The sequence below is a fragment of the Ambystoma mexicanum genome, chromosome 2p (genome assembly GCF_040938575.1).
Source record: "Ambystoma mexicanum isolate Mex_15411 chromosome 2p, UKY_AmexF1_1, whole genome shotgun sequence".
Lineage (NCBI taxonomy): Eukaryota > Metazoa > Chordata > Amphibia > Caudata > Ambystomatidae > Ambystoma > Ambystoma mexicanum.
The window spans coordinates 1,400,603,373-1,400,621,746 of record NC_090923.1 but is presented as its reverse complement, the minus strand read 5'-3'; the positions used below and the strand labels follow the sequence as shown (position 1 = coordinate 1,400,621,746).

Below are 18,374 nucleotides of genomic sequence, written 5' to 3'. Positions count from 1 at the left end.
CAGTGCTGGGGGTGGGGGTGGTGGGAGACATGGGTGGGGGCCTGGTGGAGGGTGTCCCTGGTGGATGGGGGGTGGTGGGAGACATGAGCAGGTGTGCAGGGTAGTTCCCTGTGGTGTGTGCTGCCTGCAGGGGCCGTGGAGGGTGTACAGGTAATGCCTGGGAGCACACAGCCAATTCGCGTGTGGAACTTCCCGCGCACTCCTGCAATCCACGTACCCGGCCATATCGCGTGTGGAACTTCCCGCGCACCCCTGGAATCCACGTAGCCGGCCATATCGCGTGTGGAACTTCCCGCGCACCCCTGCAATCCACGTACCCGGCCATATCGCGTGTGGAACTTCCCGCGCACCCCTGGAATCCACGTACCCGGCCATATCGCGTGTGGAACTTCACGCGCACCCCTGGAATCCACGTAGCCGGCCATATCGCGTGTGGAACTTCCCGCGCACCCCTGGAATCCACGTACCCGGCCATATCGCGTGTGGAACTTCCCGCGCACCCCTGCAATCCACGTACCCGGCCATATCGCGTGTGGAACTTCCCGCGCACCCCTGGAATCCACGTAGCCGGCCATATCGCGTGTGCAACTTCACGCGCACCCCTGGAATCCACGTAGCCGGCCATTTCGCGTGTGGAACTTCCCGCGCACCCCTGATATCCACGTAGCCGGCCTTTTCGCGTGTGCAACTTCCCGCGCACCCCTGAAATCCACGTACCCTGCCATATCGCGTGTGGAACTTCCCGCGCACCCCTGGAATCCACGTAGCCGGCCATATCGCGTGTGCAACTTCCCGCGCACCCCTGAAATCCACGTAGCCGGCCTTTTCGCGTGTGCAACTTCCCGTGCACCCCTGAAATCCACGTACCCTGCCATATCGCGTGTGGAACTTCCAGCGCACCCCTGCAATCCACGTAGCCGGCCATTTCGCGTGTGGAACTTCCCGCGCACCCCTGTAATCCACGTACCCTGCCATATCGCGTGTGGAACTTCCCGCACACCCCTGAAATCCACGTACCCGGCCATATCGCGTGTGCAACTTACCGCGCACCCCGGTATGCACGCACACGTTTATTTTTTCTCTCTGCGCGTGTCTGTGTTTGTGGGTACCCCTTTGTACGTCTTTTGTCCTGGAGGGCCACAGTATTGGACATTGATCATGTCTGTATATAGGTGCTATTTGTTGGCGCACCTTTTAGCGCACATTTCTTGCAGGCGCAGAGACGCTACCGCCTGCTTTCTTGTGGCGGTCGTGTTTGTGCCTGTTTGTGCCTGTGCGCTGCTTTGAGCGTGCGCTTTTTTGCCCTATTCTATTCCATGAATACGTGTTGTATGCGAGCGTGTGGGCGTTCCGCGCACTTGCCTCCTGAACTTTCCCCGTGCCGCCCACATTCTTCCCCATTCCGAGTGTTGTGCCCCATTTTATTCCCCATTCCGAGTATCCCGCCCTGTGTCCCGCCTACTTTAGAGCTGTGCGCTGCGCTCGGAGTGATGGCGCAGTGGCCGTGGCGCACGACGTTGGTTGACCTGTGCGCCGGCCTGCGCCGCACGTTTTTTCCGCGCACGTCCTCTGCTTTTCTTGCGCAGGGACTTCCATGAATCGACGTGCGCTGGTTTCCCTGCGCTTTGCGCTGATTTTCGGCGCAGCGCACGTATTGGCCCCTCTGCGCCGGGTTTTTCGGCGCACATTTATTCCATGAATCGGCCTGTAGATGTATTGCACGTAGCATAACTCTTGAGTTTGATCTTTTCTCCCGTTTGGGGATGGTTACCAATTTCTCCTTTTGTTATAAAGTTACAATTGCTGCAGTGAAGGCATGGGTTTGTCCCTTTCCTTATGGTTACCGATTTTTTCATCCCTGGTCTGGTTTTCACTAATTTATCTCTCAATTTGGCGCTCCTTTTATAAGCAAATATTGTTATCTCTTTAAAAAGATGTTCAACTCTCGCATCATTTGTCAAAGTACACCACTTCTTTTTGATTACAACTTGTTTTTGTTGCTATGTAAATAGTAACAGGAAACATAAGCTATGGATGGTTTAGTTTTTTGTGGTGCTGTTGTTCTGTTGTGTATAGTAGTTAATTGTTCTTTTGCTTCACTTACCTCTCTTGGTTTGTATCGTCTTGCTGCAAATTTCTGACCCATTTTTGCAATTTCTCTCTCACATGTGGTAGGATCATTTACTATCTGCTTCACTCCCATCATTTGACTGTTTACAAGCTCCTCCATATTATCCCACTGGGCTCTATTGTAACTAGCCATAAGGACAGTATTATTGGCTATTTGCAGTTGGTAGTCTGCGAAAGAAGCTACCCTTTTGATAAAAGCATACATTCTGTTGCTTTCTTTGCCGGGAGAGGCTTCAGTAGATGCTAAAGAGGTACCCCGCTCTCTTGCGTGTCGTAGTGACAAATGAGTGCAGTTTCAAATCACCCCTGAGGAAAAGTGGATCACTTGGGGCCGGTTTAAACTTGCTCTCAATTCGAAGATGAACAGGTTTTGTGAGCCCTGGGGTAGCTAAAGAAGGGTCTAAAAGTCTTCTTACAGCTTAAGAGGTATATTTCCACTGACCCGTTTCTTCTTGTTTAGAATGTCGACAAAATCAGCATCTTCCTCGGGCTCCCGAGTGTCTATTTTAAAGCAATGTGCTGCTCCCTTGAGACGATCATTATATAGGACACTGTCATCAATAGGTGATGACGACACAGGATGCTAAGTATCAGGTGAGGCAACAGTAAGGTCATCTAGATCTTCCCCTGTATGATCCTCAACAAAGGCATCCTGCTGTGTCTCTAAAGATCTCCATTTGTACTGGTTCTTCATTTGAAGCTATGGGCTCAGTATTAATTCTCTTAAGCAGAGCTTCTCCCTCATAGCGGATATCTTGAGGTGTGAAAGGATGTCTACATATAATATTGTATGCAGAAACCTTTGGGTGCACTATAATAACCCTGACCTCCTGGTAATAGGCACCCAACCTTTGATATAAGTCTGAACTACACAGGTTGGTAGTGTGGCTGAGCAGCCAGGCTTATCTCAAGAGGGGTCAATGTGAGCAGTAATGTTGTGACACAGAGTTTCACAGTAATTATTCTAATAAACTCTTACACTCAAGGTTTCTTGATAGAACAATTATTAATTTATTTCAGTCAGTTATATAAGCCTTCTTTAGAAGGGAGAAAATCATGTAAACGTTATAATACACTTCACAACACACTTAGTTTCTCTAAATCAGATGATACCCATTGGGGATGGCACACAGACACTTCCTACACCCTTAGGTGACTTACATAGTAAGGACACTGTGGACATTGATTTATCACTGGTACATTTAGAGCAATACTGAGTTTGGTGTAAAGCTTAGATAGGGGAATAAAACAAAGGTTAACAATTCATAAACAGGTGAGTACTTTTTAAAGCCTTCCAATGTCAAATAAGTTCAACCCTTTCCTGGGGAAAAGGTAAAGCACAGAGTCAAAGGTAAGAAGAGTCTCTCAGGGAGCCAGGACAGCCAATGTGAATTGCACAATGTCTAGGGGAGCTGAAGATCTTCTTTGCAGGCAGGTAAAAATTCTTGCACAATGTTTTTAGAAATGTTTGTTGAAAATAGAACCACTTGAAGGGCCATAAGCTCGGAGGCTTGTGAGGGGCAAAGCTATAGTAACTCTGCAAGGTAACCAAGACGGGTCTCAACTGAGAGCAAGTAAGACTACACAACAAGAGGTAAGTTCTCTTAGACTTTAGAGTACCTCTGGTTAGAAGAAATGGTTCAGCTGGCTTCTGTTCCTGTACAGCTCTGCAGATCCTGTTGTTCCTGGGCCTCAGTCGTGGGGACAAGAGGGAGGACATCTGGGGACTTCTGCTCTGCAATGGGAAGGTCAGCAGCAGCAATGGGCAAACTTCGATTCAGCGGTCATTCAGTGTTTCAGCTGCTCGCATCTGACAGCAAAAAGCAACACTATGGTTCTCGGATACCACTCTGGACTTTCCTCGCATCTGGGGTCCAGCACTCTGTTGAGGTGGCCCCAGGCTTGGTCAGTCCTGCTTCAGGGAAGTCTAGATGATCTTCCTGGTGCTCGGGTCTGATAAAAGCAACGCACACAATCTGGTGTTCCTCTCCCTGGCACTTTCGGTTCCAGCAGCAGCAGTGGAAGTACAGCCAGCTCCGAGAGGATGTCCAGACAGGCTTACTTTGGAGTTGATTGTTCCCGCCAACTCAAGGTGAGAAATCGTCCTTGCAGGGCTTCTCTAGTCGAAACAAATACAGAGCTTTAGCACAGCAGCAGGGCTTCACCGGGCAAACCAATGGTCCAGGAGTTGCAGCAGGCGTCTCTTCCAAGTTCTTCTTTGGATTCATTCGTCCAGTGGTCGAACTCTGTCTTCTAAGCCAAAAAGCCTTGCCTTTTATGCAGGTTTCGCCCATTCATTCCAGCTTAGCTGTCAATCACACAGCAGGGTGGCTGTCCTTGCTGGACAGCCAGCCAGTCAATCACCTTTGGGTGCATTCCTGTAACCAAAGGGATTAAGCACAGGGAGTTCCGGGCACCTCCCTCACTTCCTGCTCCTGACAGACATACTGGAGCCAGAGGCGGGCTTCACTCATCAATACCGCCAAAGAAAAACAAACAAAGGCACCAAACCTGGTTTGGCGCGCAGAGTAAATCTCAAGAAGGCCCTTTCCAACGAGAAATGGCAAAAAAAGAAGACCAGGGCCATTTTGATAAAATGGGCACCCATGGGTGCCTTACTGTGGCTGCGAATGCAGCCCACGGTAAAAACACACAATGGTAGTAAAAAGTAAACCACTGCCACCAGCCATTCATTGTAGAATGGGTAACAAAATTGTTATATGAGAAACTAGACAAAGGGGATACTAAGTAACCCCTCCAGCACCCTATGGTAAGATAGTGTGTGCTGGGTCTAGAAAGTTACAATATGCAAGTAAAGTCAATTTCACTTTACTGCTCTTGGAAACAGTAGTTTCACCAAGAGAAGTTATTTAAACCTTTGGGAAATCTAAGAGACTTGCTGTGTGTTAAAATGTAAAAGATGATGCCTATGGAGTTTTTCAGACTCCAAAGTTAAAAAGAAACACAGAAACCACATAGAATTAAATGCACAAAGTCCCAAAGTTCAGCAAAAAGAGCTGGGGGTCTCTAAGGTGGGAGGAATTTAGCACTACACTGAAAATTCCCCCTAACATAATCCATAAAGGAATCCATTTTATTCATAAAGGACTCAAAATTATTTTTTGGTCCAACCCCCTGAACCACCAGTAACTATATATCTAGTGGTGGACACTCCCTGGATTTCTTGGCCTGATGTATTATTATATGATATAATGTGGCATTTAGAACGCGCCGGTACTCAAGTGTTTCTAGGTGCGACACGACAAGGTGGAGGACAAAATAACAATCTTACTAGGCTTTGTGTCATTTAGATTGTGCAAGTGCAGGGAAGAAGGAAGGGGAGAAGTGCCATGAGAAGTAAGTTCAGTTAACTCACAAGTGTAGCCAGCAGGTGGCTCATAAGTGCAGAGAGAAGGGACTGTAGTGTTGCAGATACCGACACTTAAGTGAGGGGGAGCCCGGAGACAGTGCAAGGGAAAGTGTCATTAATAGTGGGTGCTTTCTGTATGTGTGGGTCTCGTTTTTTCTACGTTCGTTGAAAGGGTGTTTTCAGCGTTTGTGGAATTTGTATATTAGAATCCGGATGATCCATGGCTGCGGAGGCAGTCGGGGTAGGAGAACGTTTAGGAACATGCGTTGCGTGTTGTAAACCCAAGGATGTTTCATTTGACGCCGAACCAACAGGCGATGAGGAAGCTTTCTACACTGCAGATTTTACCAATTTCAACAAATGCGTTCAAACTGGCGTTGGTGTTATGTGTTTATCCTTTGAGGTATGGTTTGTTTTAATTGGCATCCCTAATGTTGGCACCGACCTGTTTGATTTCTTACTGTGTGAATCCATGTTGTCAGGTGGACCTCCATTACAGGATAGGGCATTGGTGAGGGGGGATAGCTCAGGTGCAACGCGTTTGTCTTGGAAGCAAAACAACGCAGCACAACACAAGTTTGAATCGCGATCCCACGCTTAGAAACCAATCTCTGTTATTAAGCGTATTATAAAAGAACAATTATAATCTGTCAGTCGGAGCTGGGGACTGGCTCACGGGAACCTTCAATTTCCCGATCAGAAATATCCTCAGCGTCCAATAGGATGCCAACGCTGCCATCTTGTTCAGGCTCCGATTCCTATGCACCGGCAGGATACTCAGACGATGCCTCATCCTACATCGCAAAAGTCGCCCACTGTTTCAAACGTCGATCTATGTCTTTTCGGCTTAAAGAGCCTACACAATCTGCATGGCTCTTCCCGGTGGTCATGAGGAAGGCAATAATTACACACCTAATTGTGTCCTTTAACAGAAATGTCTCATTACACGTGGGACAGAACTTGAAGGGAGTGTTTTCCATGGCTAACGTGGAGGGACAGCAGGATAATGAGAATTATAGGGGAAAAGTGAGACATTCTCCTAGCCTACAACGTATAAATGTTTTCGCCCCCACTCTCCCTACTGTGAAGGCAGAAGCACATATCTGCAGACCGTTGAGTTCAGATGTCTGTTGCTGTTGTGACCTGGCTGACTATCGTCGAACGATGTACACTGAATGTAGTTTGATTGGGGGGATAAGGAAGTCTGAACTCTACATATAATGCTTGAGAAGCAATAAACACTAATATAACTAATTCTGCGAAGTGCGTTCAACCCGATGGCAGGAAAAAAACAATCAGAGGATCTCAACGCATGAAGGTTCATGGGTGCAGTACACTTCACAATAGGGATAGTATTACAAAAACGCCACGTCAAAGTCTTTTCGAAATCAAATACAAATCTTGCAATGCTCCACACCAACCACTAGGTCGGCTTATGCAAAGCATGTGATTCTAAGCAGATCCACAAGCCTCAGAAATATATATATATACATATAGAAATTGAAATTGTGCTTGATAACGAGGTAATGATCACTTCAAGAACACTACATAGCGCGACCAATCAGATGGTGGAAAAAAACAATCTGAGAACATTAACGCGTGAGTTACCATCGGTACAGAACATGTCACAGTAGGGCAAAGCATGTAATTCTAAGCAGATTCACAAACCACAGAAATGCATTCACCTCTCTCTCTTGCTCTCATCCCTAACGCACTCACATCAGCTGTGCTCTAGGCCAAATCCACAGTACATTCAATGTACTGCCAGCCTGTTAAAACCAGAATTGAGTTTACGGTCAACTGTATGGTCGGCAGGGCCTTTTATTATATCGGACCATTCTGTCTTACATCTAACTAAATTAACTACGCAGGCGAAAACACACTGTGTACCGCCCACTGTTTCCAGCAACCTGAGGCCCTTGCTTAGGTCGCGCCACCTTGATTGTGCAGAGGCAACAGTGAGCCTTGCCCTATTGCCTCCCCACATCCCCACCCTCGCCCAAAACAAACAAACTTTCCCCACCGCCGTCAGTCCATCGCTCCACCCCCCTCGCTCCAACCCCATGTAACTGCTGGACCAGAGCTTTGTGCTCTGGTCGAGGTGCACCTGCGGCAGCCATCTTTTAAAAAAAAAAAAACATTCTATATTAGGGATACAGGGCGAGCCTCAGGAGATATGGGCTCGGCTACCACGGTACTACTGCTAAAACTGGACAGGTACCCCCATAGACTGTGCTAGCTACCGCCCCATCTCATTGTTGAATGGGGATGCAAAAAGTTACTCCACGGTCCTGGCTCGAAGACTGGCGAAGGTCCTCCCAAAGATAATCCACCCAGACCAGGCGGGTTTCGTTAAAGGGCGGCATACTTATGACAATATACAAAGGGCCATAGACATGATAGAATGTGGGCGGAGGACAGGGCAGAGGTTCTCGGTACTGGCATTGGATGCCTCCAAGGCCTTCGATAGCCTACACTGGGGATTCTTACAATTTATCCTCGGGAGATTTGGGTGTGGGCCAGTTTTTACACGTATGGTGATGGCCAACTATGTGAATTCGATAACACGATTTATGATCAATGGCCAGTTCACAGACAGTAATCCCATCCGGAAGGTACGAGGCAGGGTTGCCCGTTGTCTTAGCTGATTTTTGCCATGGCCATGGAGCCGATGGCACAGCGAGCCCGTGATGACCAGGGTATCCAAGGCGTGGAAGTGGGTGCTAGTGGGTCCCAGAAGGTAGCCCTCTATGCGGATGACATCCTCATTCTTGAAAGACATGATAAACTCACTCCCCAGAGCCATAGAACTGCTGGACGGGTTTGCCAAGGTCTTGGGAATTTACATCAACTACCCCAAATCCAAGGCACTTAACATCATGGAACATGTGTCAGAATGGGAAAGCCGGTATCCCTTGAAATGGGAACAGAAAGCTATAAAATACTTGGGTGTTCACCTGACCCCCACTTATGAAAGGCTATATGGGGATAATATACCGGGCCTCTTGAAATCATTGACAGAAGATTTTAAACTATGGAATTTGCAGGAATTATCATGGCTGGCACGCATAACAGCTGTTAAAATGAACCTGCTTCCAGGTTCCTCTATGTGACAGGCGCCCTCCCGATACATATCCCAAGCCCAGCAATTACAAAACTACAGGAAGATGTGATGTCTTATCTGGAGGGGAAAGAAACCAAGGGTTCCCAAGAAAGTTCTATTTAGACCCCAAGCTCTGGGGGCTTTGGGGGTGCCAGAATTCCGCAGAGATCTATGGGCAGCACAGGTAGCGCCCATGTTGTAATGATCACCCAAAGATAACCAAAATCGATGGGTGACCCTGGAAAGGGAGGCATCTAGGATACCCCAGGAAAGCCTTGGCTTTCTTGAAGCTCGGCATAGAGGCAAAGAGGGCACATTACTGGAGGCATCCAAGGCCACCCTATGGTATTGGGACAAAGCGCTAAGGGGGAATAAGGTGGGGTGGGGGGGCGACCCGCTCGCGCCGGTGGCCCATAACCCAGACTTTATGCCAGGGTTGCAGCCTAATTTTTGCACGCCTTGGGGAGGGGGGGCAGGGGTGGAACAGGCCCTGGTTTTGGGAGATCTCTATACAGAGGGGACGCCATTAACCTTTGAAAACTGCAAAGACAAATTTTAGGTCCCAGAGAGGGAACGCTTCCACTCTATACAACTCAGACATTGGATCACTAATACGAAGGTTTGGGAGGGAGCAACTAGGGACCCAACAGGGCTGGAATTTACGGTACAAGAGGGATGGGTTGAGAAAGGGGTATCAAGACTGTACCGGTTGATGGGGGTGGCGGACCCGGAAGAAATTCTCCCGTACATGCAAAAATGGGCAACAGATGTGGGGAAACCAATCTCGGGGGAGTCATGGGGTTGTATATGGCATCGTACCGCTAGAGGCTGTAAATGCACTTCAATTAAAGAGGGGGCGTATAAGCTCTGCCTGCGCTGGTACATGACACCACGACGGATGCATTCTATCAACCCGGACTATCCCATGTCATGTTGGATGGGTTGTGGACAACCCGGTACCTAATACACACATGGTGGACATGCCCAGTGGCGGAGACTTATTGGAAGGAGGTCCTAAGCCATATAAAAGAGACAACTGGGACACAACTGCTGCTTGACCCGGTGGTGGTTTTGCTGGGTGTGGCGGGGAGCTATGCCAATTCCGGAAGCAGAGCTGGCCTTATCACCCACCCACATGGTGAGCGCGGCTAGAATCACCCTGGCGCAGGCATGGAAGAACAAACAGGGGCCGGTAGTGGCCGCGTGGTGGGTGAGACTCTGGGGAGTGATGGCCATGGAGAAGGTGAAGGCAATGGCTTATAGCTCCTACTCGAAGTATATTAACACTTGGACACCGCTCCATGAGTTCATGGATGATGGGGAGCAGATGTATTTCAAACCTAAGTTACTGCCCAAGGTTCCCATCATATGACTGGGGGGGGGGTTGAGTTGTGAGAAGAACTGGGCCCGTGGGACCCCCTAAGATGTCGGAAGAAGATGCTATACTCCACCCAAATGTTGAGAAGTTATATTGGCGGGGGGAGGAGGGGGGGGGGGGAGTTGTAACAGATAAAACTCATCAGCAGATGGCACTTACTGATGGGGGCGGATAGCGGGAAGGACAACGATGATGCTATTGTTTGCTGTTCCCTGAAGCATGTATGTTTGTAACTTATGCTTTTGAGAAATAAATACAGTTGATAAAAAAAAAATTAAAAAAACATTAATTGGAGTTTGGGCTCAAAAATATGTGCAAAATTAAACCATTTGAGTTGCGAATGGCTATCATTCCCTTGTTGGGTGGTGGAAATTGACGGTAACCCACAGCCCTCGCCTAGGTTCAGGCTGGCGGGCCATAACCGGCCATGTCCGCCTATTTGTTGCGGAGTGATTGCTATATTGATGGTCCATAAGACAGTCAAGGTGAAGTCAAGCAACGTAATGAAAAAGTTGCAAGACAAAAACAGGCCCCCTCCCAAAAACAACATTGGAAATAAGCCAATTAAAACAGTAACTTGTTCCCAGATATGTGAGCCTACCTGGCACAGTTGCTAAACCGCTCCTTTCAAGCTAACCTTGTTTAAAGCACCAAAAGACCACGTTGGCGGCAACAGATCATGCTCTTAACCCACAATTTACCTAAAATAATCTATCTTTCAAACTAAGATATACATCACATGCATTTCAAATGGCCTGTCCTCAAATCAGAGGGAAAAGAACTCAAACTGGATTGATTTAATTGCTTTCTGTGATAAAATGAAGTTGAAATTCACTAGGTTCCCAAACCAGGTTAAAGAAAACAGAATAACTTTTCATCAAGTAGTATGTGATGCAGTACATAAAATCCTGTGTTCCCTTTCACCACCATCATCCATGGCAAACAAGCACCTCCCACTCTACATTTTCTAGTGGTTCACTTGCAAGCCCAGCTTTCATCTACATACTTACCAATCTCTCGCAAGAGCTTAACAGCTTCATCAACTGCACTGGTTTCAGGACTCTCCATAGCCTTGGAGAGAAACTGGACTGCCTAAAATTGACAAAGAAATTAAGATCAACATGACGGAACCCTGCAAGAGGTTGCATGATACAAAGGACAAGCATTTTAAAAGAGCTAAAAGGGGAGATTGGAAATGGGCTATGCATAGCAGTGAAGTGCCAACATGTTGTATAACAGGGTCCTGGTTATTTTACTGTTGCACAATGTGCCGTACAATTTCTGAAACAAAATTGTGGTCGAGCGAGCCAAGAATAAGATTAGGAAAAATATGTCAAGGATTAGTTCGCTGTATAAGAGCAAAGCTCAAACCAATATCGCCAAAATCAGAAGCCATCTGGTTCAGTAGATGGGTTGAAATATATTTCAGAGATATCTGTGCATCTTACCGTCATCTCAGGCATATGGATCTTGGCCTGAACTACAAGGGTCTCCAGCGGGGTGCGGAGGATTTCAGGAACTTGGAAATCTTCCATTTTCTCAAAGCGGTCCCGGGTGAAAAGGTGGTAAGAGAATCCAGGCTGGCAGCGCCCAGCTCGCCCACGCCGCTGGATCACATTAGATTTCGATATCCAGGTTGTCTCCAAACAGGAAACCTTCAATCAGAAAAAAATTACATTTTAAAGAGCGTTTCTCCCATAGAAAATCAATTCTCAACAAAATCCACACGCAACGACCAATCCCCAAAAGAAACCATATTCAGGTTGAAAAAAGTACTACTTATATTTACAAAAATACTAGAAATGCAGAAAAAATAGGCCAGCAATAAAGACAATCAGCAAATGCACTACACCCCATTTCAGACTAAGATCCATAGCCATAATGATGTTTGGCAAACATCATCCTTTACGTAAGTTAACTCCTGGGGTGCATTTAAAACATGCCTATAGATATATAAACTCTACAAAATTGGTCTTTGTCACACAGTGTATATACACTTTCTAATAGTGGAGCAAAACACCCTGGGCCTCAGGTAACGTTACTTTCCCTGGTGCTTTGTGCTTCCAGGGGCAGGTGGTAGGGGTCGCTCAAAAGGTCAACAGCAATTACTTCAGAAGCTTATATTTAGCTTCTGCTAAAACTATGTTTTTACTCCAACAATAGCATTACTCCTCTGTTTGCATGACCCATGATGTTATTCTGCTACTGGGTTTGCACATTAGTCAGTTGAAATTGTAAATCCAAAAAGCTGATTAGCTAAATGGCAAATTGAAACATAGATCTGCAGTTTAGTGATTTACCTCAATATAATTCACAATCTTGAAAATTTCAGTCACTTATAAAAAAAAACAAGAACTATTATGAAGGTACTTTTACATCATTCTGTTAAATGTGTTTTTTTTGGTGACAATGTCTTATCATTCAATGTTTACTTGTTTACTCCTGTCACACATATTTAAAACTCATATAACACTCATAACATTTATTTTACGTCTATTAGTCAGCTTTATCCCTTGTTCTAATTTGTCTTTTTTTCTTCTATTAGTGTCTTGTTGTTGAAATCATTTTTAAAATCTAGTTACATGTTTTTATACTTGTTTATTTCTCACATATTTGAAAGGATGATTGTATTATCCATTTCAAATAATATATATATATATATATATATATATATATATATATATATATATATATATAAAAATCACAATCAACTTTCCCCTTCCAATTTAAAATGTGCTAAAAACAAAGGCATATTAGCTTTATGATAGTTTTACTGATTGTCTTTCCTGCTTCACACCAGGCTGGGAATTGCCTGCATCTAGTCCTCCAAGAAGAGGAATTACGAAATGTACGCTATTTGAGAGGTTTTATAAGTGCATTAGGGCCACTTGGTCTTAATTTGGTGTGCTCCTCCCTCTCCCCAACTGATTGGCAACCTGATTATGAAGCTAAAAAGCACAAGGAGGGGGAGAAAGTATACCAGGTTCAAGAAAATACTTTGTGCAGACTTCCTTAGCAAAAGATAAACTCTTGCAGGATAGGGTCATGTAACCGTACCAGTCTTTGCTCTGCTGGAATGTGCATGAAATCTGAGCAACAGAACTTTCTCCAAGCTCATCGGAATGAGAAATGCACGATACAATCCATGCATAGTTACTTCACCTGTTTTTTTTGCTCGAAGCAACACCACAGTGAGTGGGGAATAAATGGCCCGTAACCTTTGAAGGATTCATTTTCAAAGCCACAGAAATATCAAAATACTTCTTTAGCTCAGCAAATATTGCAGTATGTTATCAAGCTTGGATATCTAGAACAAGCTTTACTTGACTTCGGGGATAGCAAAAAGGAAAATGTCCAAAGAACTAATTTATTCTTATAGGAAATAAGGTTCTTCTGGAGAAAAAAAGTTATAACTTGCTGATCTTTCTGACAGAATAGATGGCTATTACAGGAACAGACTAACAATTCTAAATCATAGGAACCCTGAGGTTGAAATGGTATGTGTACTTAAAAGCAAAAACCATATCTAAATACAGTGAGCATATTGCCCACAAGTCGGGCGGAAGACTGGACTCCCTTCTGAAATTATTATATGTGCAGAGTCTGACATTATAGAACTCTTTACAACGCACCTCTTTAGCTCAATAAGCAGATCTGGAACCAAACGGAGTACCATGAATTTATTATCTAACAGAGAGCAGATCCGAAACCCAAACCTGATGAGGCTAGGTTAGAAATTCCAGTATGAGGGACAAATCTGTCAAAGATTTGATTTCTGAAGAGCTTTCAGCAACAGAGAACATAACGCAATCAGTAACTTCTTCCCCTCGAAGTTGACAGAAAAGATCTGAGCGCAAGGAAAATTGCCTACAGCTCGTAGAAGACTACATAATGCCACTTGAACCATGGGAAACTGACTTCCCACTCGTACTCCATAAAGTCTGACATCTGGTGGAAGAAATGACAACTCACAATTCCGGTGGATTGATGAACACCTTTCATTAGTAACGCAGTAGATGACAAACAACCAACGGTTACACAAGAATTCAGTGCAAGTGAACCACCCTCCCACTTCTGTGTTCCGGGTCTCTTATACCAACATGAATACATGAGTTTCAATGGCAGGGGGGAGGGGGGCGATCTCAACCTGGCAAGGTCACACCGTGCAACTTTATTGCTGACGGAGACGGAGAACAAACCCTCATTATACAGCCTTTCGATGCCAACTGCACTCTGCCATGCTCTTTAGTTTGAACAGTGAAGACATTTCTCCACTGTGCATATACTGCCTCAAGCATCATACCCAATCTGAGGCAGGCGAGAGTCCTTGTAATATGACTACTGCCAGCGAAAGCCGCCTTTCAGTAGGAAAGTGAAAGCAGAGCTTAGCTATGCCAAAAGGATATATGTCAGAAGCGATTTTCTGACATGCGCAGTGCAGTCTGCCATCTTGCCTTTTGCAAGCTAGAGACAATGGTTTAAACATGGCACGTGACAAACAGAATATAACAGTAACCTTATAACAGGGGGTGCATAAATGAGTATGCCATATTACTCCCCCACCCCCATGTCTGAAATCAGATTAAGGTGAGTTTGCAATGCAGCCACCTTTTGATTGTGTTCTTGTTACCACCAGTGGTAAGCCTGAAACAGAGAGGGTGCGGGGGAGAGTATTAGAATTTTCTTGGACTGAGCCAGAAGCCACTGCAAGGGATTCTATTTGACATTAGACACTACAGGAATACATATGGTCATGAGGGCCAGACAATCTTAACAATCAAGATGCAGTGGAGGAATGGTTCGAATATTGTAGTGAACTCCATAAAATCAAAACAAATTACAAAGTCTTTCTCTGATGTTGGTCACCATGTGATGGTAATGCACACATACAAGGATGACAGAGTAAACAGTGAGAGGGGTCAGGCCGGAGGAGATGAACACGTTCTATACATTACAGGTATCGTTGCTATTGATTGAGTCCAGGTTTCCTCTGCAGATTCCTTTTCCAAGGTCACAGCCTGCAGGCTGGCCATTTTAAAGATAATTCATTTGCAGAGAAGATAGTATCAATTAGACATAATAGTGAAGAGACCTGAAAGCAGCAGTTCAAAGAATGCAGGGTAAGCCGTGGACAATCCACGAAGACAAATAGGCGAGATTTAAGGTTGGCATGTCTCCAAACTGGTGCCTCTAAGCAGCAAAGCTAGGCAAACCCAACACCTAGATATCACTAGATTATGGGACAATGCAGAGCCGTGGGACGAATTCCTGATTGGGAAGTGCATGTGAACTACCAAAGTATGGGCAGGACGGAGAGCTGTAACGGAAAAGAGGTTAGGGACGTTTGCAAACGCTAACCAGTATGAGGGGGGAGAAGCTATGTGAAGACCACAAGAAGGAATGGAGTCATCTGATGGACAATCAAGAAAAGCTTATTGAGAAATGTAAAGAGGAAAGTCTGTTAGCAGTAATCTGCTAGGAGGTTCCTAGAGCCTAATAACAAAATGATTAAAGACTGTCGGCTGGAACCGTGAAAGACTTTTCACAGATCACAGCACAAAAGTGAGAAAGGAAAACTGCTGCATGATGGAACTTAAAGGACAAACTAACCGGTCCCACTAAGATAAAAAGAGAAGGGAGAATACTTCCTGTTGGAACTTGGACTTAAAAGTTTCTAAGAATAGCTGACTAAGAGAATGGAAAAACTATGGCACCCACAGAACAAGTTGAGCGTTCATGAGCACCTCAATAAACTAATTTTAAAGAAAATTGTTGAAATCAATCTCATGGGCCTGGTGTTAATTAAAATATATCAATGCATCATTCAGTTACAGCATCACTCCGTCAAGAGGAGAAAAAGCATTCCCTTCTACGCAGTCAATAACTGCACCAGTATAATATATTTTGTTCACTGGGACAATACCAATTTTGGGTGGTGGACTGAAAATCCAATGTCTGCTAAGGTTCATCTTCCAAAGACTGTGCAGCACAATCGTCCAGATTGAAATAGGTGAAAACCTGCATGATAAAGGGTTCCTTTTACCATACAAACATGAGATTAGGCACAGCCTTCCTGGTCATCCGAGTCGTCAAATCGACCAGAATAGGGGGAACCTCCTTCGTCCAAGCACCCACTATATGAAACTCTATACCTTTTAGCATCCACTGCACAGAAGATCACCTGGTCTTCTGGAAGGCATCAAGACCTGGCTCTTCCCTTCTGCATCATGACTGACCTAATGCACCTCATGGGTGAACTATCATTCCCAGATGGGTAGGTGGGGGCATCGATGAGCCATGGAAGCAGTCAACAGGACAGTTCCAAGCATGCACAGAAAGGATTCCATTCGATCCACAGGATATTATCTGCACTCCCTCATTGCAACTACATATTAGCCATGACTCACTGGTACTTATCGCACTCCAGCTCAATAGAAGATAACTAAACGGCCACCCACCTGCATACATCTGCAGAATTTCACTACCCAAACTCATATTGCGCATCCACTCAGCCACTAGTCTCAGTCTTCCTTGACTTGCATACTCTCCTGACAGCCCGTCACAGCACCCATCAATTAGCCAGATCTCCATTGGTCGCTAGCAGGAACATAGCCGCCCCTACTTACCTTCATACTGGGAAAAATGCACACACGCATTCTAAAATCCTCTTAGCAATTCTCATACCTCGGTCCTCCAAGTGTGTTCACCCACAGTGCTTTGAGGCAATGCCAATGGCATTAGGCACTATACACATGACATTTAAACATAACATAGAAGTCACCTGTGGTAAACACTATTGAAACTGCATTCAGACCAAAAAAGTCGATATTTTAATTGGTAGTAAACAGTGGTTCCGCCAGAATGTGTATGTGACAGTGTGCATTCTGGAGATCCTCAGAACTTACTCAGGGATCTAGATGCAACATTTCCATAAGTGCGCTAATGTTCTTATACAAATTGTTTTCATGATCAGAAACTGAGATCATGAAGAAACATAATGAGTGTGTTTCCATGTTTTCTTGGGATCAGCAGCATACCAGACACTTTTGAATTTTTAGGACATGGTCTACCACATTAAGTTGTGCAATTCAAAAATCCACTTTACAAGTTCCGGAGACAACCTCTTGTTTTTGGAGCAATAACTGGAAAGAGCCAAAACAAGAAAGTAACCATCCCTCATGATTTAAGGGCCCATGAATCTTAAGTTAGTTGCATCCATCAATGGTGAAAGAATGACACTTTTGCTCACCATTGATGGATGCCCTTGATGAAGAGAGGAGTTGGCCTCCCATAAAGGTCCCGGCACAAATCAAATCACAGGAGAACAGCCGTACCTACACCATGAGTTCCACAAGACATTACCAAAAATAGGTTGTCACACAGGACTGTAAAGGTGCCCGAAAAGTGACTGTGAAAGAGTTTGTCGGTCCACCGTTCCAAAGCAGATTTGTGGCTTTAGTGAAGACTATTTATTGCTCTCGAGTTGCCTCAGTTTCTGTGTTCTCTGTTGGAAGCAACAGTGACATGGGCATCTATTCGGATCGCACCAGCAGGTTTTGCAAATGAGACACCAGTGATGGAGACACTTGACTAATCCTATGTTTACATTTCCGTTCTTTCTATCCGAGCAACAGGATGCAATCATGCATACCTAAATTTCACCTATGTTTATGTAACCCTTGCTTCCTTCCCTAACCAATTTCTCAACTGCTTTCTAAATATAGACTCTCTAGCATGGACGGCCATGGTAGCTGAGTGGCAGCCATGAACCGCGTCTAGTGATGTCTCTGCAGCATAGCGGGGGGCATTGCAGACTTGCACATAAGCCAATCCTCATCTTACCTCTCTGAGAACGGGAACAGGCAAGTTGAAGCAAGTGCCACGTCCCTCTAAGAGAACTCCAACCTTCTTTATGTATGCTAGCTATTTGCCCAAGACTTGTACGTTTCAGGATAAATGGCACTATTTTACACCCAGTGATGTACCTTCCTCGGAATTTGCGACATTTGAGCTTGAAAACATCACTGAGGACACTAAAAGTCACTCTGAATCTAAGACCACTTCTCTGAAAGAAGTCCAAAGGAAACTCCAAGAGCAGTTCAAAGAAATTAAAGAGGGCAACCCCAATTTGGCTGACCCTAAAAACAGGCCACAGTAGACAAAAGCACTTCAAGGGATACCACACTGAAAAGAAACTGCATTAGATAGTTTACAGTCATATCATTTTGCTATATTGAGCCCTATACCTGATCAGGCACCAGATCAACCACAAGCATGTGCTCTGCCACTGCTAATAGGTGGACAGATTTAATTTCAGAGCCCAGATTCATCACTTTGTGGACTGACAGCATATAGTGAATCCACCCCTCTCCAATCACTGGGAGGATCTGCAT

At 45.2% G+C, this 18,374-nt stretch overlaps 1 protein-coding gene across 3 annotated transcripts in view; it reads right to left on the bottom strand.

Moving 5' to 3' along the window:
- DHX30 (DExH-box helicase 30) overlaps nt 1-18,374 on the bottom strand; it is a 1,582,523-nt gene that overhangs the window by 555,031 nt on the left and 1,009,118 nt on the right. For all 3 annotated transcript variants that reach the window (XM_069645844.1, XM_069645845.1, XM_069645846.1), the window contains 2 exons: nt 11,430-11,636; nt 10,992-11,073 (listed from right to left, as the gene is read on the bottom strand). In XM_069645844.1, the coding sequence (XP_069501945.1) occupies nt 10,992-11,073; nt 11,430-11,636 (289 nt within the window). The remainder of the gene's footprint in view (nt 1-10,991; nt 11,074-11,429; nt 11,637-18,374) is intronic.